At 46.5% G+C, this 22,431-nt stretch overlaps 1 protein-coding gene across 1 annotated transcript; it reads left to right on the top strand.

Annotated features, from left to right (window-relative positions):
• Positions 1-10,905: 10,905 nt before the first annotated feature.
• POU4F2 (POU class 4 homeobox 2) lies at positions 10,906-12,566 on the top strand. The gene is made up of 2 exons (XM_070417224.1): positions 10,906-11,181; positions 11,625-12,566. Exons 1-2 carry the CDS (start codon positions 10,906-10,908, stop codon positions 12,564-12,566), a joined length of 1,218 nt encoding a protein of 405 aa, XP_070273325.1.
• The last annotated feature ends 9,865 nt before the right edge of the window (positions 12,567-22,431 follow it).

Genomic DNA, 22,431 nt, shown 5'->3' on the forward strand with positions numbered 1-22,431 from the left:
TCCATAAAGGGAGTTGCTGGGCATGTGGGCTCTGGATTAGTTGGTGTGTATGTAAAAGCCGCATTCACAGGCAAGTTATTTGCTATCTCTTGGAATTAGCTAACCCTAGGATGGGCGGTCTCTCTCTAATGAAGACCCCACGATGTTAAAACATCAAAAATATAGGCTAAAACAAAATGATTAATACAGCATTCCTGGGGAGGTTGGGGGGTTAATGGGGGCATGAGGACACATTTGTAATACCTTAACCAATAAAGAAATAAAAAAATAAAAATATACAGCATTTCTTTTCTCCAGCTTTTAAAGATTTCATATATAGGTGAGATCACACAGTATTTCTCTTTGTCTGACTTATTTAACTTAGCATGGAACCCTCAGGGTCTATCCATGTTGTTACAAATAGGAAGATTTTTTTGTGGTTGAATAATATTCCATTGTGTACAATTATGTACATCCCACATCATCTATACCCGTTCATCCACTGACAGACATATAAGTTGTTTTCATATGTTGGCCATGTATTATTCTCTATTTTTGATACTGTGTGTGTGTGTGTGTGTGTGTGTAGTTTTGGTAAGCCTAAAATATTTTGTAATTTAAAATTTGAAATAAAAAATAATAATTTAGCAATACAATAATTTAATCCTATTAAAGAAAGAGAAAGAAATATGCCAGATAAGCACAATGTTGATAATGCCTACTTTGGCATTTGAAAGGCAAAGAAAAAGTGCAATGAGCACCTGCCATCACAAAGTATATAGAATTTGTGTCTTGAAGAAGAGAGATCTTAACACTTTAAAATACAGCATGCTTGTCATGATGCTTGGTCAGTTTAAGTCACATGTATATCAGGAAAAACTAGTCAAAAGCACAAGGCTATAGCATCTTCCAGAGTACATGTTAGCTGAATGTGTGGTGTCTGCATGGTCTACCTAGGCATATAAAAAAGAGAAAGAAAGGGGGATATAATAGCACATATTTGGGTACAAATACTCTACTTCTATGGTTGATTTTCACATTCTGTATATATGAGATTTACAGGCAAATCATAGGCCATATATAAAATTTCAAGAAAGAATAAAGGTTTAAAGGTAAGTTTGTTGTCATTGTAGTAATGTCCTTCTGCAGCATTAAAAAATTGAGAGTGGATGCCTACAAGGAATCTAACTTGCTTTATGCACTCAACTCATGTTTATATAGCTAGAAAGTATTTGCAAGCTTGGTAGTCAATCTATTGGACTTTTTCTTAGTTTTTTAAATTGTTTGTTTCTTACAAAAGTCATGCTGTCCTGTTTCTAATTCATTTGGGGATAGGGAGGGAAGGAAGGAAGGAAGGAAGGAAGGAGGCTTCAAATTCTTTAGATGCACAAGATTTGACATAGGCTGTAGGTCACCACTTCCTGGTGGCGTCCCAGCAGATGCCTCAGCCATGACTTCATTGAATTCCAGTTTGTTGTCTGCAAATCTCTCCTTTTGTAAGATTTCCCTTTATCTCTGAAAAGAGGCCGTGAAGTCTGCTTTCTGCCAGGCTGCTTTGATTTCCTCCCAGATCCTCCAAACGTCAACAGAGCACTCTAGGGGCAGTCCCATGTGTCTCGCAAACAAAATAAAGAAGAATATGAAGGGAAAACCAGAATGGAGTTGCTATATCTTTTGTCCAACACCTTTTTAAAGGTCTAGCATATAACTGATGGTTTACTGTATGATTATGTGTAGAACACTATTCTAAAGACTTTGGACTCTGAAAAATACATACTGGAAAGAGAATAAATATAATTTAGGTAATAGAAAAATACACTCACACGTTTTTTAAAAATATATTTTATTGATTTTTTCAGAGAGGAAGAGAGATGGTTAGAGAGTTAGAAACATCGATGAGAGAGAAACATCGATCAGCTGCCTCCTGCACACCTCCTACTGGGGATGTGCCCGCAACCAAGGTACATGCCCTTGACCGGAATTGAACCTGGGACCCTTCAGTCCGCAGGCCGATGCTCTATCCACTGAGCCAAACCAGTTAGGGCACACATTTTTTTTATACTAGGATGCAACTCCTTTGGTGAGGAGTATAAGAAAAAAGTTGGCATTGAATCCATAAAGAATGATTAATCTTTTTTTTCACATGACCACAAATAGGGGAAGGGAACAAACCACTGTCTTTAGAGGGTCATTGTTTTCTGAAACTCTTGTGGGATGAGATTGTCCAACCAAAATCTTTTACAGAGGCATGGATCTCCTAGGCACCTATAAATATTTGTCAATGAAGATGGTTAATAGACAAGCCATCTGGTGCCCCCAATCTTCAGAATTCAATAAAGTCTGTATTGTTATTGCTCAAGAGATTTCTGTTGTATAAACTCTGACACTCGGTTTATATGCTGATGGAAGAGGAAGGTCCAAACTAACTCTGAGAGAATTAAAATATGCAGGTGGGGAAAACAAGGAAACCCTCTCCTTTCACAAATGCTCGGTTCTTGGTTAACTTCTCATTAGCAGTCTGCTCACATTTCATTTCCATTAAGAGTATTCCGTTTTCTTTGTCTAAAGTGTTGAGTGGTTATGAATAGTAAGGACAGACTATCTGTAATTATTTTTTAATTATTAATGGTTTTGTTAGATCCTTTCACTTTTACATTACATTTCTGTTAATGTAAGTTAAATCAAAATGTACTTCAGTTGCCAAGCTGTTCCCCAATGTATTTTTCATTCTTTCATAACATTACTTCAGATCTAACTCTAGGAGTTAGATCTCCACAAGGTATCTATGAGAAAGCTTGTCTTTCTGGAGTCACCGTCAGCACGCTAATAAACTCAGGGACTATCCTGTCTGCCAATTCACTGGCCATGTCATCGGTCATCACCAAATCTCTAAACTCCCCAAAATACCTGATGTCAGCATCACAACATGTACCAAAGTTATTTGATCTTAGCCAGAATCTTTGGGCTGAGCGCAGAGCATCTGCTTGATGAAGGTCCTTTGGCACTTTATACACATGAAGATTCTTAATTAGCAACCAAAGGAGAAAGGGGAAATGAGTGAGTTTGAAAGGAACAGACACCAGAGGAAGAAACTAGTGTCCAGGTTTTGTGGTCCAGCTAAGTACCTTGAAGATCAGTGTAGGCAGAACAAACATTCTAGTATGTGCCTTAGGAAGATAATGACACCTGGGGGAGAGAAAGCATTTCCCTGGAGAGAAGGAAAAAAATCCACCTTTTAATCAATTTTTCCATCACCAGCAGAATGGCACTTTTCGATGGTGCACTATTCCCTCAGAGACATGGCCCTGGCTTGCATTTACTAAGGGGCCTGGTTTCAGATCTAGTATGAAACAACTCACACAAATTCAAGTAATAGCCCTAGTGAGCTAAACGGAGAGAGAGTGGGTGAGACTTTTTGTTTGTTTTTTACCTACACAGAGCCCTCAGAGCCAGGGGTTCTTGTACCATTACAGTTGACGACTTCTGAAAAGAAATGTTACTATTTCAGCTGTGCGCAGTGGAAGGAGGGGGAGCCTAGTGCTAGGCAAAACTCCTGGCCCGTGTGGGGTGCAGCGACCCCCACGGAGTCCCGGAAGGGAGTTAGATCTTAGTGAAAAGTATAGCGTTATCAAACACTGCATCGAACACAAACGCTACCAAAAATGACTGGATACATTATGCAGAGGGATTTCTGGATTTCTTTCAAGTAATTAAGTTTCGATTTCCTGCATTTATTTTAGTTCCAGGAAGCGCGAGGCGCCAAGGATTGCAAAATCTTCATTGATTGTTCCGATGCCTTAACTTTGATTTCGTGACTGGACTTAACTTTGGGAAGAGGTAAACACACGGGCCAGGAAAATTTACTGCAACAAAAAATAACTGTCTTGTCGGGGCAAGTAAACACGGGGGTGCTTGCTTGGAGATAGAACAGTGAAGTCTGTCCCCTCCCTCCAAAGAGGCTCGAGAAGCCGGGGAGGAGGGGGGAGCAGGTGTTCGTCCGAGTGAGTGTGCATGACTGTCAGCACGTGTGTGCCTGCGTGCGTGGGTGTGTGAGCGTGTCTGTGAGGGTGTCCAGTGCGTCAGTGTGTGAATCTGCGTCCCCCCCGCCCCCCGCGCTCAGGGGCAAGCGGAGTTGGATGCGGAGGACTGAGTCCTTCCCTGAGGCAGATGGTAATTCCTTGGAGCCTGTTGTGTTTGCTCCCAAGGTTGGTCGACTCCAGTGGGTCCAATCAGCTGTGCCCTGCGTGTGAGCTCCTCGCCACACACAGCGTCAGCAAAGCTACCTGGCAGAACCGTGAAAGCGTCTGGGAGCCCCGCGGGCATCTAGCGGACCCGGGCTGGCCGCGTCCTGCGTCCTGCGTCCTGCGTCCAGCGTCCCCCTCCTCCCTGTCTGCTTTATTTGAAATTGAACTCTGCTTCCTTCCCTCCACCAGGGAAAGGGAACGGTTGCTTTCCTTTCCACCTTGCCTCGGCTCACCCCTTGTCCCTTGCCCGGCCACTTTCCTCAGTCCAGAATTGCCTGGGGAGAGCCCCACGTGGCTCGCCCGTCGACTCCAGGCCCCTGGCCCTGGCGCAAGTCTGTCCCTGTCCCCAGAGCGCGCCCTCCAGAGCACCAATAGCCACTTGCTTTTGTTCCCCTCCCATCGCCCTGCCGGGCCTTGAGAAGAGGGCTGGACGCTGCAAGCCCGGATTTCCATCTAGAAGGGCTTGGGGATGCCGGATGCCAGGTTTCCGGAGACGCTGGCGGACCGCTCGCATTGGGAGGCGGAGAAGGAGAGTGAGCCAGGAAGGCTCTGGAAGGAGGCCGTGCCATGGGGCAGAGAGGGTGCCTGACACCTTTGAGCGAAGCGGGGAGACTGGGAGCTCACGGAGAGACGGTGGAGAGGGAACATGAGAGACAAACGCAGCAGCTTTGGCGGACGACGTTTGAGCAAAATGCGCGCGTCACTCCGGGAACGGAGCCCGCGTCTCAGGACGCAGGGAACCCAGGAGAGCGCGCCTTCCCTCTGCGGCCAGCAATCTCTGCGCGCCCTGAAGTCTCCGTTTCAAGGATAACTCCCTTCTTTTCTTTCTTTCTTTTATTTTTTCTTTCCTTTCCCTGGAGCTGGCGAGGCCTCCATGGAGGCTTCTAATCACCTCCTACACTTCAGCCCCAAGCTTCGGAATCCGGAGAGAGCTCAGGGCGTCTGATTCTATTCCGGATCCTTGAGGAGAGGAGATGGGGGTGGAGGGGGGGCTGTCTATCCTTTTCCTCTTTCCTCCCCCAAGTCCTGTCTACCCAGGATTGAAATGGTGCATGAGTAGGGTCAGACCTGTCCTCTAAGAAATCTTCCTTGCAATCCAACTCAATTCTGTTTGAAATACAAAGAAATCACACTGCCCTTATGGATTAAAATTTAATAAAACATATTAGCTCCGGTAAAATATGAATGCACTGCTTAAAATTTTAATAGTAAATGAGGAGACAAGGACTTCTCCCCTAGGGATGGCTGCGGGCGAATTCGGGGTTAGGACCCCACTACCGGGGAGTTTGAGTGGAATCTCCAGCCATTCCTCACTCACCTGGAGGGAAGTTGGTCACCTCTGTCCGCCTCTGGCAGCAGATGGGATGGAAACTGTTGTCAAACAGGCTTGGCAAGAAGAAAGGTGCTCCTCTCAGTGGTCCCACAGTTTATCCATTTTTCATTTCTGTGCTTTAAAAGTCACTTTGTTGTTTTTGGTTTAGTAGGTAAGTCTGTAGGTGTGCAGAGGCACCAACGTGGATAGGTGCTTGGGCATAAAAGTGTATGTTGAGGTCATATGAAGCAGATTTCAGATACTGGGCCATCTCCTTCCACCCTTGGGTTTATTCCCAACTATCCAGTGCTCTAGAAGACCTCCACTCGCTGGGAGGCCAGAGTCTTTCTTCATCCGTGAGCAGCTTCCACACTTACTGGAGCACTTTGCAGCAATGCCTGTGGGCAAAACGAAAATGGGTTTTCTTGACATCACTGCAAATATGTTGGTATTCTGGACACTCCTGGAAGGAATGATTGCAAGACTGCAAGTCCTGGTGATGAAGGAAGTATTGCATTTTCCCACTAATGAAACACAATTACTGCTGTTCATTTTTCACTTCAGGTGAGAAAAGGGGAGATCTAACTCTAGGAGTTTTTTAAAAAGTGTATTTTTCAGCGGAAGGGAATATAGGAAGTAAACTCTTGAACTGCTTGACAACTACACATTTTATCTCAACTTGATAATTAGCATGAAGAGCTTTGTTTTTTTTTTTTTTTTTTTTCCTGCCTGGAATTAGAGATATCACTGAGAAATATCTGGGAGATTTTTAAAAATTATATTAAAATTAATTTAAGGCTATATGGATTTTAGCCATCAGGAAATATTCTCTTGGGAGCTGCCCTGCTTAAAATAGTTTCAGTCAATAAACTCTATATCAAACAAAGTTTTTCCCCCAGTTATTTTAACAGTGCCCTTTTTATTTCATGAATTTATTATACTACCTTATTTACCATATGAAATGGTGACAAGTGTTTAGCATTTTGGAGATCAGTTGTCAGTTGCTATTAAAATCAAGATTAATTCATATTAACGATATGCATTTCTCAATACTCCCAGGTGACAACATACATTAAAACAACTATTGCAAGTAATTAAGCTCAATAAAGGAGGAGGGGACAGGGAGAGGTTCAAAACACCCCCAATATTTGATTTTGCAATCCAAGTTCAGCAGACTGTTGCCACAACAATGCTTGGGAAACTCCTCAGGGTTGCTTTTCACTTTACATCTAATTAGGCACCTAATGAAGGAGAAGAATTTTTCTCCCATGTGGTTTTTTCTCCTTGATATTCTTTTTTCCCTCAATTTTTTCTTAATCCCTTCATCTTTTTCACCCAGCCCTCCAATTCCCCTCCCCTCTAACAGCTGTCAATCTGTTCTCTGTATCTATGAGTCTGTTTCTATATTGTTAATTACTTTTGTTCATTAGATTCCACAAATAAGTGAAATCGTATAGTATTTGTCTTTCTCTGACTGGCTTAATTCACATAGCATAATACTCTCCAGGTCCATCCATGCTGTCCCAAAAGGTAAGATTTCCTTCTTTTTTACAGCTGAGTAGTATTCCATTGCATGAATGTACCACTGCTTTCTTATCCACTCATCTACTCATGGGTACTTGGGCTGCTTCCAACTCTTGGCTATTGTAAATAATGCTGCAATGAACACAGAGGTGCATATATTCTTTTGAATCAAGGTTTCTTCAGATATATTCCCAGAAGTGAAATCACTGGGTCACAAGGCAGTTCCATTTTTAATTTTTTGATGTAAATCCATACTGCTTTCCATAGTGGCTGCACCAATCTGCATTTTCACCAACAGTGCACCAGGGTTTCCCCTTTCTCCATATCTTTGCCAGCACTTGTTGTTTGTTGATTTGTTGATAGTAGCCATTCTGGCAGGTGTGAGGTGATACCTCATTGTAGTTTTAATTTGCATTCTCTGATGATTAGTGATGTCAAGCATCTTATCATATGTCTATTGGCCATCTATATATCCTCTTTGAAGAAGTGTCTATTCAGGTTCTATGCCCATTTTTTAATTGGATTGTTTGTGGTGTGTGTGTGTGTGTGTGTGTGTGTGTGTGTGTGTGTTGAGTCTCCTTGATATTCTTACACCTTAATTTAAACATGCAAACAGCCCTAGCCGGTTTAGCTCAGTGGATAGAGTGTTGGCCTGCGCACTGAAGGGTCCCAGGTTTGATTCCAGTCAAGGTTATGTACCCATTAGGAAGTGTGCAGGAGGCAGCTGATTGATGTTTCTAACTCTCTATCCCTCTTCCTTCCTCTCTGTAAAAAATCAATAAAATATATTTTAAAAAATAAAATAAACACACAGATTGTTTAGGAGATGCAATACCCAAAGTTTCTCCTGTGATTCACTTAGTATTATAATCTGGGGAAACTAGGTAGATGCATATATTTGTCTTCCAGTTACTGTCTTCCTGCACTCTCACGAGCAATGTTAACCTTACACAGAATTGATAGAAAACATACCCAAAATATCTTAATGGATTTTTTATTAGGCTTTAGAGATGCTCAACAGTTTATACTAATTAGACTATCCAAAACCTTTTGAAGATTAAGCAAATTGGACAACCCTTGTTAATTAGAACATAATTTAAAGTTTGAAATTATATCACTGATGAAGTAGTCTAATTAGTATGACAGTATGTTAATGGGCAAGTGAGACAGAGCAACAGTGGAGTTTGGTGTGAACCTCTCCAAGGCTTGAACAAAAATCCTCCCTCCAATGCTGGCATTAATAAAAGATTTCTATAGACTTCAGCCTTTCCACGATGACATACAATTTATAGTACATACAATGCATTAGCCCATAGTGCTGCTCAATATTTTCACTATTATGAAAACTAATAAATTCGTCAAGCTGAATTAAGCATACAAATCAGATGAGGCATAGCAGATTACACAGTGAAGCGCGGTGTCTCCCGAGCCTAAATGAAATTTCAATCTAATAATTCCTTCCTGGCCCAGTCATAATTTGTTTAGAGATGTTGCTCTACTTCTTTCAAAGCGCTATTCGCACTATAATTAAATGATACTCAAGCTTTTAACTTTGATTTATTTCATTTCTCGAAGCTTGAGACAGTGAGAGCTGTACAATGTCATTTTTTTATTTCCTTGAAAATTACCCTCGCTGTTGTTGATATAGAAATTAAACACCTAAACATTTACTTGAACCGTCCGGGGCAAGCCACATTCATTTATGTCAACAACCCCTCTCCAGTCTCTTGTCCAGGCCCTTCGGCTCAGCTACTGAAGGTAGGAGGAATCCTCTTTGGCTACTATTTACTTATTCCTCCACAGAAGGGAGGAGAAAGGCAAACCTGGGAGTAGCAAAAGAAAGCGCAAGGGGGTTAAGGACCATGGACAGATCCCGTCGCATGCTGTTTGCGGCATCTTCCCAGTCCTGGCGTGTAGCAAAGTCTATGCTCCCAATTTGAACCTGGCGTCCCGCCCCGCTGAGGTCAGGGGTCAACCGGCGGCCCCCTTCTTGCTGCTGCCGCGGGGCTTCCGGGTGCTGACCATTCGATGGCCCCCCTTCGCCACGCTTCCTCCCACTCTGTTTTGTCCCAGCGCGCGCCAGCGCCTCTCAGGCCTGCCGCCTGCTCTCGCACCTGCTCGCCTTCCCCAGGCACTGTGTGCCTGCACCTGCTCCCAGCCACCCCCGTCCTCGTCGCCCACCCGCGGGCTCCAGCGTCGGGACCTTCTCACCCTCACCTGCACCCCGCTCCTTCCGCGCTCTGGGGAGGTGACAGCAGCCCCCAACACCAAGGAAAGTAGAGAGAAGAGCGGGGAGGAGAGGAAGGCTGTGTGTGTGTGTGTGTGTGTGTGTGTGTAGGAGAGGTTGTCTCCTTCTTTTACAATTGGAACAGTGTGTGTCCACTTCTAAGAAAAGTGGTACCCACTGGGACAAAAGTATTGGCTAAAAATAGGCTACCTCTTCACCGAGTGGCTGTGGAAATGAAGATAAGTGGGACTTGTGCCAGCCCTTGAGGGCGTGTGTGTGTGTGTGTGTGTGTGTGTGTGTGATGGGGTGTGTGTGTTGGGAGTTCAGTAGCACATGCGCTTTTTGATCTCTGGCCCTGCCTCTCCCTCTGTCATTTGCCCCTTCCTCCTTTGATTGTGGCTAATGAAGAATAATAAATCCAACGGCAGGGTTTGCCCATGGATCCGCCCAAGACCCAACTCACACTGAACTGGATACAGGGAGGAGGAGGAGAAAGATCCGTAGGAAGAGAAAAGAGGGTGGAGAGGAGTGTGTGTCGGTGGTGGTGCTGGGGGAGTACGCGGGGACAAGGGGCGGAGGGGGGAGTCGCATGCGCACAGGCGACCCGAGCCTGCTCAGAGGCCGTCCAATCCGCTGAGAGCGGCGAGGAGCCGAGGGAGAGAAAGCCCTGCAGCCCTGTCGACCCCCGGTCTCTTGGGCACCAGGCACCCGCCGGGCCGAGGGGGTGCAGAGCAGAGCACCAACCACTGTGCGCATTGGACGGAAGCGCAGAGCAGCGCGGAGGAACCCGGTCGAGGGCAGCATCCGGGTCCACCAGTGTGGCGGGGAGCCTGGGATCAGGGTCACCAGAGCTGCGGGGAGGGGTGGGCCAAGTGGGGGCGGAGGCGTGGAACTTAGCGGTAAACAGGAGGCGGGGGAGGCAGCCAGGTAAGAGACGTTCTTAGCAGTCTAGGGAAAACCCCACTCGAGGTTGGCTTGGCCCGCAACTTTACTTAGGAGTTCCGTTTCCCGGTGAGGTGGGTCTCCAGAAGGGGCTGGAGGCCAGCTCCTAAGTAGGAACTGCCCCCGGACTGGAGTGTAGACCTGGCCAGTGGTGGGGAGGAGAGGGCACTAAGGTAAGTGAGAGCTGCGGGGCGCCGAGAAGGGGCGGTGGCGTCGGAGACGGCTGGAGCCCAAAGGGAAGGTGGAGGCGCGGCGGGAGAGCAGGAGGCGGGTATCTGAAAGGACCGGAGCCTGGAGGGAGCAGAGGCGGAGAAGGGGCGAAGATAGACTCGAACAGGGGAGGGCGGAGGCGCGCGGGAGGGAGGGCAGGAGGGGGTGCGGGGGCAGGCGCAGGGAGAGGGGAGTATAACTCCGCTGCCGCGAGGCGCGGGGGCACTTTCGGGCGCCCAGGTCTGCAGCTAGCGCCTAGCGGAGCCTAGCACCCGATCAGACTGACGCCGGAGCCAGCGGAGGAGCGGGTAGCCGGGGCAAGACGCGCCAAGCTCGGAGCAGCGGCGGGTGAGCGCAACTTTACACCGCCCGTCCCGCCGCCGCTCTTGACCAGCACTTCTCGGGAGGGTCCCGGCAGCCGGGGTCACTTCTTGCGCTACGGACCAGCGCTCCGGCCGGCTGGGAAGATGATGATGATGTCCCTGAACAGCAAGCAGGCGTTCAGCATGCCGCACGGCAGCAGCCTGCACGTGGAGCCCAAGTACTCGGCACTGCACAGTGCCTCTCCCGGCTCCTCCGCTCCTGCGGCGCCCGCGGCCAGCTCTCCCAGCAGCTCCAGCAATGCTGGCGGCAGTGGCGGCGGCGGTGGCGGCGGAGGCCGGAGCAGCAGCTCCAGCAGCAGTGGTAGCGGCGGCGGCGGGGGTTCCGAGGCGATGCGGAGAGCGTGTCTTCCAACCCCACCGGTGCGTATTTCTGCATAATCACCGCTTAGAGGCACATTTTGACAGCCCCTTTATCTGCTTGATGTTTTTTTCATGTCTGCACAGCAAATCACCCCACACCTCCAACCAATTTTCCCCCCCTCTCTTATGTATTCAGCGGGTCTTTCCTTTCATATTAATTTTTATGACCTGGGATGTTGCCTGTGCGCGTGCTGTGTTGTGTTGTGTTTGCAGGCTCACATTCCTCCTCCTCGTGCACGCTCAGTTTCTCTGGGTGGCTTCCTGCCTCTCCTCCTCACCTGCAAATTTCAGGATTATTACTGTTGCTACTAATTATTATTATTTTAACGTTCTGGGAATGTTGTAGGCGCGGCCGCGGTGTGGAGAGAAGGGCCGGGGCTTCCGGAGAGCGCGCGCACAATTCCCTGCTGAGCGTAATGTGTGCCTTTTACTTGCAATTGCAGAGCAATATATTCGGCGGGCTGGATGAGAGTCTGCTGGCCCGCGCCGAGGCTCTGGCGGCCGTGGACATCGTCTCCCAGAGCAAGAGCCACCACCACCACCCGCCCCACCACAGCCCCTTCAAGCCGGACGCCACCTACCACACCATGAACACCATCCCGTGCACGTCCTCTGCCTCCTCCTCGTCGGTGCCCATCTCGCACCCGTCCGCGCTGGCGGGCACGCACCACCACCACCATCACCACCACCACCACCACCATCAGCCGCACCAGGCGCTGGAGGGAGAGCTGCTGGAGCACCTGAGTCCCGGGCTGGCGCTGGGTGCCATGGCGGGCCCCGACGGCGCCGTGGTATCCACGCCAGCTCATGCGCCGCACATGGCTACCATGAACCCCATGCATCAAGCAGCGCTCAGCATGGCCCACACTCACGGGCTGCCCTCACACATGGGCTGCATGAGCGACGTGGACGCCGACCCCCGGGACCTGGAGGCATTCGCCGAGCGCTTCAAGCAGCGACGCATCAAGCTGGGGGTGACCCAGGCTGATGTGGGCTCCGCGCTGGCCAACCTCAAGATCCCCGGCGTGGGCTCGCTGAGCCAGAGCACCATCTGCAGGTTTGAGTCCCTCACGCTGTCGCACAACAATATGATCGCGCTCAAACCCATCTTGCAAGCATGGCTCGAGGAGGCCGAGAAGTCCCACCGCGAGAAGCTCACCAAGCCCGAGCTCTTCAACAGCGCAGAGAAGAAGCGCAAACGCACATCCATCGCTGCGCCGGAGAAACGCTCGCTGGAAGCCTACTTCGCCATCCAGCCGCGGCCCTCCTCCGAGAAGATCGCCGCCATCGCGGAGAAGCTGGACCTTAAGAAAAACGTGGTGCGCGTCTGGTTCTGCAACCAGAGGCAGAAACAGAAAAGAATGAAATATTCTGCGGGTATTTAGGAGACCCTTGGCCTCTCCAGGGACAACCCCCTCCTCATCCCCTCTTTTTCCTCCCTCTCTCTCTCTCCTGCCTCTTTTCTTTCCACGTTTGGCGACCAGAAATCATTCCAGTAAATGTGAATCCAGAGAAAGTGGGGGATTGGAGAGTGAGCGCGCAGCTGAGCCGCAAGCCCGGTGAGAATGTGAAACGACTCCTGCAAGAAAAGAAAAACAAAAGAAGGGATTTGTCAAGTTGCAGCAAAGTTGTCCCTTTGAGCCCCACCCCACCCCGGAAAAGGCACCTGGACTTCCGCAGAGGAAGCCTGGGGGCTGGCTGTTTGCGGGAAGGCGGAAGAGACAGCCCTTTGAAAGGCCCCCAGAATGATCAAGTAAGATTTGTTTTTATTCCTAAAGACATCACCCTTGTTCAAGTTTAAAAGTACACTTTGCAGCTATTTTTCAGAAATAGAAATTGATTCAGGACTGAAACTTTAAACTAGAGTTGATGCTTAATGTGACAGAGACATCTCTAAAGTATTTTGAATTTTAAAAAAGATGGCAGATTTTCTGCATTTACACTGTATATTATATATATATTTTTATTGTGGTTCTTACCCCCTTCGACCTTCTCTGAAGTGTTAATGCTTAAGAAAGGAGTTGCGCCTGCTGTGTTCACTGATCTTGAAAGCTATTATTAGATTATTGCCGAACAACCCTCTGTAAATTATTAATTTATCTCTCTGGCAACTTAATTTGTAAACATTCTAATTAATTAAACTTCTTTAGTCTTAAAAAATGGGGGGGGAGTATGGTTAGTGAAGTTAAAAATGTTTATGTTTGATGAGTTTACTGAATTTTTACAGCTTTCCTATTAACACTGTGTTTCTTTCAGCCCATTTGTATATGCTCACTTGGAATGAAGAATTTTTTCTTTGTTTTCACTGGTAGTGTTCTGATTTGTGAGTTGGCACTCAGTAATGGATGTCTTAATCGTGTGGACCTGATTCACTGTCCAAAGTATTGTTTACTTCGTTACATATTTAATGGGGATTCCCACATTGTCCCCACTGTACATGCTCTTACACACCCTTTTACACACACACACACACACACACACACACACCTCTAATGGAAGAGAAGAAGTGAAGCAGTTGGAAACATGACTATAATGCATCATTTTCTAGCTTTTGGTGCATTTGCCACTTGGTGTTTGTTCTTCCAGATTCTAAGATTTCACCAAGGTATTTCAGTCTTCTGGTTTTCAATTGCTTTGTTAACTACATTTTAACATTTACAGGATTCCTTCGGTTTTTCCTTTTGGAGGTTTGTTTGTAGAAAAACTAATTTTTCTCAAAGAAAGACAGTGCATTGCTTGTAAATTCACATTGTCTGGTAAAATTCTTTTGGAACAAAAAAATGGGTACATGATGACTGGTACCTTATCTACTGTAAATATTTCATTCAAAACGATACACATATAGATATATTCTTACAAATTTTGCTGTATTGCTGTTCCATCTAAGGATCTCCGAAGTCTTGAGTTCTGTATATGACCTGGTTTCTTGTTTTTGTTAATAGATGGTTTATTTACTATGGTAATGTATTATTTTTGGTGTGGTTTGATTGTCTTTCATTGAAGAGATGATTTTAATGTTTTATTGGCAAAGTATGCTGCTTTTTCATTAAAATGTGCTATTAAAATTAAATGGCTTTTAAAATGTGATGTTTTAAATAATTTACATTGGAATTATTTTGATAGGGAATTTTTTAAAAACAGAAACACATTTTATGGTTTATTATGGAGAGGCTGCTATCAAAGTCTGACTTGGATTTAGTAAGAGGTGTTTCTTTAGGAAAGTGTAAAATGATGGGGTTTTCATGGCCTCCTAAGTCAGAGCTCATCTCACAGGGTGCTTTGCTTTTCTGCCCAGTTGAGATCAGGATATGTGATTCTAAATACCTCCTTGGGTGTCCTTTCCCTGGATCTTCAATAATTCTGCAAAGAGAATCTTTGTGAGCAGAGGTGTTGCATGAGTAAAAGGAAGAAAGGAACTCAGTTTGGTTTTCAGCAGCCCTGGGAGACTGGGTATGTCAAGAGTCAAGACCTAGTTGGAAGAGTAGGAAACTCTGGTTGAGGCCTAGGGGCTGGTCCTCCATAGTCCTCAGTTTAGCTACCACTCCTGGGAAGCAGTGCCCCCAAATCAGAGCAAAAAGTACAGTCTCTCTCTCTCTCTCTCTCTCCCCCTTACTCTCTCCCTCCCTCCCTCTCTCCCTCCCTGCTTCCCACCTTCCCTCCCTCTTTCCCATACCTTTAAGGAAACCCACATTCTACAATATGTAGAGTGGGGTTGAGGAGCAAATTATTGCCTAGGTGGTTAGAAGGAGCAAACTATTGCCCGCTTTCTATAACTTACACAGATAATCAGAATTGCTGGAAGTCTGTCTAACAGTGGTCTGGCACAAAGAAATTTTGCATATTTGATAGACAGACTTTTCTTTTTTGTGATTATAGTTTAAAGACACCTCCTTACCCATTTTAATAATTTTAAGACTTCTTACAACAGTTGAGCAACATATTAGGGACTCAAATGGTCTACCCCCCCCTCCCAGGAAAACTCTAGTTTAGATACTTGCATTATTAACGATGAAACATCATACTAATCTATAAGTTCAACAAGAGAGGAAACAGGTCATCCACCAGGGGTAATTCTGCTAACTTGAGCTGTGACCCTTCTAATATAGAATTGTCTGGGGGTATTTCTTATTTTGAGGATGAAGATAGGTAATATACTATGAGTCAATGAAAATTGTTATAGTGACTCAAGTTGGGGTTAAATGTTGTTGGAAAATTGATTGTGATTTTCAGATGTAACAAAAAGTTGTAAAAGTTGGATGGGTAATGGGTAGAAGAATTAATCTTCCTATATCTGAAATAAGAAGACCCTTGAAGAAATGAAATCCACGTGTCCATTTCGAAATAATAGGATGCATTGCATAGATGCCTAAGAAAACTGAAAGTTATAGGGATTTAAAAGAAAGAATTATGAATTAAGATATAGTGATATTGATGGTTTAATTTTGATCCCGTGTTTTGGAGTTTGAAAGTCCCTTCTTCCATTTCATCCCCTATTCTTAGATTCAGTTTTTCTGAAAGTCTTTTTAAACAGCCAACCTCCAATCTCACTGCGCTGGATACTGTTTCAGCACCACGGATAGCAACCACATGATTGGGCCCTACTCCAACATGTTTTGACAGTGCAGTTCTAGCCACCTGGAGAACTTTCTGCTTGCTTTTTTTTTTTTTTTTTTTTGCAGAGTGGGGGAAATGAATTAAATGGGTTGAGTATGTAGCAAATCAGGCTTGCTAATCAAGATAAAAATTGTCTTCAATAAATAGCACCTCCTTCTTCCTATATGTGACTGTTATCTAAGGGTCTAGGATGGGTGCATTAAGAGAGAGGGGAATCAGTTAGGGGAAAAACAAGTGTGCTAGTTTTTTCTACAAATATGACACCTTCAAATAAGAGATAAATCCAGTGTAAGTAGTATAAGTTGAGAAACATATTGAATAGAAAAGAAATAAGTGTCCTCTTTAGTGCATTTTGAAGTGCAAGGGTAACCCCTCCCCCTACCTCTCTTGCCTACAAAATGGAAATTATATCCATTAATGAAGCCTGCTTAAATGTGTTTGCTTTATGAGAAGAGCAGAATTTTAGGAAAAATATATTATGAAAGTTTTCATTAATTAGAGTTGCAGAGACATACCAAAACAAACCAAAGAGATTTAGAAAGAAGAGAATTGATCTTAAAGAAATGAAAAGTAAGAGTGGAGCGAATCTTGTATACATTGTTGAGAAATCTCCATTTGGTATTGACTTTCAAAATACTCAGATGGATAAATAGCAAATTGAGGCTGAAGATCTTTGTCATATCAATCAAATCCATAGGCATTCATGACTCCTTTTCTAACTTTATTTCCTCAAGGTTCACAATACTTTCTATTGGAAATTGATATTTATATATTGAATTAGCAGTACATCTAGTCATCCTCAATTTGATATTTCAGAACTTTGTAGTTTATTTTTTAAACTTTCATAAAGGCAAATGATTCAATCCTTTTGTTCCAAGTGATTATCTAAATCTAAACTAGAATGGAATAAATGACTAACAGCAAAGATCGAGTAAGGCCTGATTGTTACCTAAGTACTCTCTACACCAATTGGATTATAATATTATCTAGAAAAATGCAGTTTCCTTTGGATATTTGACATTAAATCAGTTGGTCAATTCTTTTGTTAGACTAAGTTTCATTGACAGATAAACTTGGGGGAAAATGGAATTATGAAAAAGCAAATGAAATAAGATTTACATTCAATGAAATACTCTCCTGTTTTTCTATAAAATGTATTTTAAAGTAAACAACAAAACATAACTAAGTCTTTTCACAGTAAAAGATTCTGAGACCTCTCTTTGCCAACAGAATTAGAATTTGTGTGGTAAACATGCTTTATTTCAAACTTAAAATGAATAAATTACTTTTGATGTATATCTATTGGGGAAGCTCTGAGGAGATGGTGAAAAAGGTATTACATTTTTTTACTTGATTTTAAAAGGCATGTTAATGAAAAAAATGAATCTCAAATTTTTCTAGGAAAGCCATGATAATAAGTTTAGAAATTCATCTTTTCACTTGTTTGTTGAAAATAATTTATATCTCCAGGTATAAATGGTCCACATTAGAACTCAAAACTGCATGCATGCACTTAACTTTGTAGTTGGCCTTGGAGGGAGGGGCTGCAACAGAAGAAAAAAAGTTGTATCCTGATGGAACAACAAGAAAGACAAAGGTTCCAGATGATTATGATAGAAATGCTCCTGAAGTCTACATTTGTCAGCAGACAGATTTATGGCAATGAGACAAAAAAAAATCACTGATTTTTTCCTGCTTTGCCCCTTTAAGAGAGCCATTCCCAGTACTGAAAGGCTATTATGAGCAAATTAATAAATTACACAGCAAATTATTAAATCCAGATAATTACAAGGAATAAGTAAGTAATCATTAGTTATCTCAGCTAATTACTGTGGGTCAGAGCCAGCCGGAATGTGAAATCCTCCTCGGGAATTGAAATTAACTTTGCACAGTGAGTCTCTCTGCTTGACATCCCCAGTCTGTAGGCACATGGCAGCTCCCTTGTGAGCCAGTCTTTCTATTTAACTTGGAGAGAATAGAAATAAAATTAAGTGGCGATGTGATAATAGGAAGCTGCTCAGAAAGCAAACTGTGGGTTTTATTCTGTGCTTTCAATGCCTAGAGATGAAAAGCTTTGTTTGCACCAGTTTCAAAAAAATTTAAAACACCCTTGTTGAAACAGACTCCCTGCACACACACACACACACACACACACATCTACAGTCCATAGTTCTTTGGTGTGACAGTTTAGCAGCACATGAAGGCTCAAAGAGAGCAAAAGGGTTTTTTTTGAGGTATGTGTGATGGGGGTGGCAGTGAGAAAGATAAATAAAATAAAATATGACTCTGCTTTCATCCCACACCGTGGAAAGGCTGTAGAAAAGTGCAGCCAGGTTTAATAATCTGTTTGTTTTGTTTGGGTAACAATATGCTTTCATCTTGCCACAGGAAGAACCAGCTTAGTGCAAATGTTGTCTGTCGTTGATCTTTCGCCAGATCCTTCAAGAACTGATGCCACCTTTTTTTCATATATCATTACTTTCTGAAGCCAGCCTCCAGGACACTGTCTCCCTTCACTCCCACCTCCCACCCCCCAGGCCTCTCAAAGGGCAGAGAAGACAGCCAAACCCTATGCCTGTTAGAAAGTAGAAAATGTGTCTGTGTGATAAAGTGATTATGTGTACCACAGGGCTGGGAAAGACTGGACATAAGAAGAAAACTGCTGTTAATACATTAAAATGAGGGGGAAATCTCAAAGCTTTTTTTTTTTATCAATTGCAATTAGATGGACAGTCTTTCCACTCATTCCCTGCTCTAGTCGGGATGATAATAAAAATTTAATGAAGCCTGGGACGAGCAGAGAGCTCTGCCTAGGGACCCCGGAATAGAATATTTTAACTGTACATTTATACCAACTGTCTGGCTTCAAAGACGTGACTGCTTTTAATCTCGAATTAGAAAACCACAGACTTGAAATTAAATATTAGATCCCCTCGATCCCCTTGCTTTCTGAAATACTGTCACGACTCTGTTTTCCTCCACTGGCCTGTAACACACATAGCCTAGGTCTCCAATTACATTTCCGTGAATAATAGATGGCTTTGATAGGGTGCAGTGTTCTGGTGCTTTTGTGTGTGTGTTTTTAAAAAAAATAGAGTTAATGCAATATTAATTGGCTGTAGATGTTATAAGAATGCACAGGCCCCCCTTCAGGAACAAATCAACGAGACAGGGATGTGAGAGAGAGCAAAGGGGAAGGCTTTCCCCCAGCCTCAGTCACTTCTTTGTGGAGGGGACCTTCTTTGCGCTTTGGGTAAGTGCAGGGCGCTGTGAATTCCAAGGCTCAGGCAGCTTTGGCTGGGCAGCCGGACAGGGGACGGCGGGTGAGGGCAGAGGTACAGGAAGGGAAGAGTGTGAGAAGCAGGCGCCGGGACAGGGATCCAGCCGCCAGATCCCTGCACCCACACCCCTGGCTTACCACCACTTCGCAAGCCGCTGGCCCTGGGTTGCCTGCCAGCCCCCACTCCCCTCTCCTCCAGGTTGGGGTGCACGTTGGTCAGAGGCATGTGGGGAGAGGGTGAGGCTTGGAGTCCATAGGGTTGGGGGTGGGGAGCAGAGCCGCCCACCGGTGCTGGCCGAGCTGGCGCTGGCCCCGCGCGGCCCCTAGAGCCCGGGGGAGCAGGCGTCTTGCCAGGAACGCAGCCAGGAACCCGCGAGAAAGAGAGGCCCGGGCGAACGGCCCCCTTGCATTGCACTAATCACGTCTATTTAAATTCTAGCGCGGTCCGCCGCGCTCTCACCGGGGAAAGCTCTGGAGAACTGGACCCATCAATTATTCTGAAAAAATCCCAGACTCCGCGAGGCTTCCAGCCCGCGGGAGGGAGGCGGCGAGAGGAGGTGGAGAGCCTTAGCCCCTACCCCTCGCCCCTCCTCCCCGCCCTTCCCAGCTGGATCCCTCGGCGGACACTTAACTTCAGGGTACGGGGGCCCCAGGGAGCTGGTGCGCCCTCTGAGGGTTTGCGTTTTCGTGGGCCCGGAGGGGAGGTGGTGGGAGTAGGCTAGGACCTGGCCTGGCCTGGCCTTCCCTGGAACCCGCGTGCAAACGGTTCGGTCTTGTGCCGCCAGAACTGAAGGATCACCGTTTCCGGGGCTGCTACCCGCTCGGGCACAGCTCCCCGCCCTTTCTGCCGGGTCCCCAACGCGGGCCCAGAGGTTGGGGGCTGCCGGGTGCGGAGCAGTCTCAGTTCAGCTTTCCTTTGCTCCACAGCCCGAAAAGGTTGGGACCTCGGGGACATGCTAGTTCAGAATCCCTTTAGGAACCCCGATGCAAAGTTCTCTAGCACCCCCCCGCAACCCCCCCCCTCCCCCCCCCCGTCTCCTTCCAGGCCTCCTAGATGCCCCGAGGCCGAGCAGCCAGGCGAACGCGCAGCTGGACTCGCAAAAAAAAAAAAAAAAAAAAAAGCACGGGTTCGCCCTAAAGTAGGGAGGCGGTGAGCCCGGCTGGTAATTACTGCCCCCCACCCCCAGCTTCCCCCGCCCCACCCCACCCCACCCCACCCCACCCCAATGCGGGGTCTGCAGCCATTACTCCAGCTGTCACCCGGCCGAGAGCGAGCGCCCTCCCCCGCCCCCAGGCTTCTGTGTAGCTAACGGAAGCCTGAGCCCCCTCGCCCTCCCATAGTGTCTGGGTCGTGCGTCTTACATTTTTGTTATAATTTTTTCAGACATACAATACTTCCTCCTTCCTCTTTCCCTCAGCCTTCTAATTTTCTGGACCCTAGGAGCATATTCAAAATCTTATTTGTGTATATTGGTAAGTGTTTTTGTTTTTTCTTTGATTGGGTGGGGGGTGGTCTCTTGTAGCTTCCTAGGTTTCCCGGAGCAATTTGAGGCGGCCAGAAAAATGAAAAATTTGTATTCAGTATTTTTGAAGGAAGTAAACTGACTCCTAGAATTCTTGTAAGATGCCAAGTAGTCCTGTTAAATCAATGGGGTTTGATTAAAAAGCAAACAAACAACTTACTGATGGGTTTGTAAGTGATTGAAAGGCCTCACTCAGCGCCCTCCGCCCGATTGGGGGGCAGAGTGCATTCCTGGGAGGCCCGAGTGACCTGAGGCTGCTGTGCTCACCGGGAGGTGGAGGGTTAATACTCACAGGGCCAGACGTCCAACTTTCCCGGCTGGTCACCAGGGCTTTGCTAAATGGCATCTCTGTGCAATTTGGTCAAACGGGGTGGAGGTTTCTTGACCCCCAAGAGACAGAGTAGATCTCGGTTTGGGCGAGGTGATGAGTGTGGGGTTGGGGAAGGAGTCATCCCTTGGAGAAGGGGGCGAAGGGGGGCGTGCCACCTTATGGTCCAAATTCAACAGCAGTCTGGGGCCAAGGCGTGTAAGGGTAGGATTTCCTGGGAAAGTCCACAACTTGCCCAGAAAAGCCAACCTTTCTGCTCCAATCCTGGTGTCGTGCTTTCCTAGTGATAAACCCAGGGGGTTTTTCTGCTCCTTGGACTGTGGGTGGGGATGGCGGCCTGAGACCAGCGGGCCCTCTGGCGTAGCAAACGCCAGGTCTGTATTAAACAGGCGCTGTACGAACCGGCCTGAACCAAATCCCTTGACGGCGTGGAGGAGATGCACCTGAGGGAGTGCACCCGTGCCCCTGGGCTTGGCCTGAAGCCAGGGGCCGCGGGGAGGGGCAGAGACCCTCTGGTCACTGTGGCATTTTCCTCTCAACTTGTCACCCGGGGACACACACGGGAATGGACACAGACACACTCAGAGCCAGTCCCGGGCCTAGGAGGCCTCGGGGAAACTTCTCAAACTCACTCCGCATCGCCCAAGTCTGGCCAAGACGCAGGCTTCGCCTAGAAGGTGCTGGAGACTCCCCTTCGTGGGATCGTTCTTCTACCTGCTGTTTGCCACGGGTGTCCTTCCTGTCTCTCCACAGAGCCCACGCGTGTGTCTTTTGGCTCCGGAGGTGGAAGGAGTCTGTGACTCCCAGGAAGCGGCTAGGCCCGCAGCAGGGGTGCGGGGCCAGGATTAGATTCCCTGGGGAGTCAGGTTCTGGGCCCAATCGGACTTCGTGGTGACTTCCAAAGGGGAGTTTAAGTGCCACTTTGGTACCTACTCCCAGGCTCTAACTAGCAAGGCCTGAGCTGGCTCACTTTCCATCTCAGTCCCTGGAAGTGCCCACTCCTTCGCCTGCAGCCAGAGTGAGGCACCCGCCCTCCTCCACCTGCAGAGTCTTTAGTCTTCGGGGAGGGGGGTGAGTAGCAACAGAACCCCGCCTCTGGCTGCCCAGCTAGGACCTGTGATCCTCCTGAAAGAAAACTCATTTTTTGAGGACCGTGGGGCTCACATCCTTAAATTAAGTTTCTAACTTCCGTGAACTGGTCCTAAATGAGTTAGGAGAGACTTGATTGGCAACTTATACTTTTCTTCATCAACTTTCCACTTTGCAGCCCTGAGAGCTTTTAATTACAGCACCTGTCAGAGGGGCCCATCCTTTCATTTCCTAAATCATTTCATTGATTTTTCCCCCTCATGCTTCTTTCCTTTTCAGTGAGACTTATGCCCCACCCTCCTGGGATTCATTGGGAGATGGAGCGGTGAACGAGGAAAAAGAGGGAGTGTGATGGGGAGCCGGGTGGTTAATAGGAGTGAGCTCTACCTGCCCCCAGGGAGAGGAAGAAATGCAAA

The sequence above is a fragment of the Myotis yumanensis genome, unplaced genomic scaffold, assembly GCF_028538775.1.
Source record: "Myotis yumanensis isolate MYYU_CA2020_CCGP unplaced genomic scaffold, mMyoYum1.0.hap1 SCAF_5, whole genome shotgun sequence".
Taxonomy (NCBI): Eukaryota; Metazoa; Chordata; class Mammalia; order Chiroptera; family Vespertilionidae; genus Myotis; species Myotis yumanensis.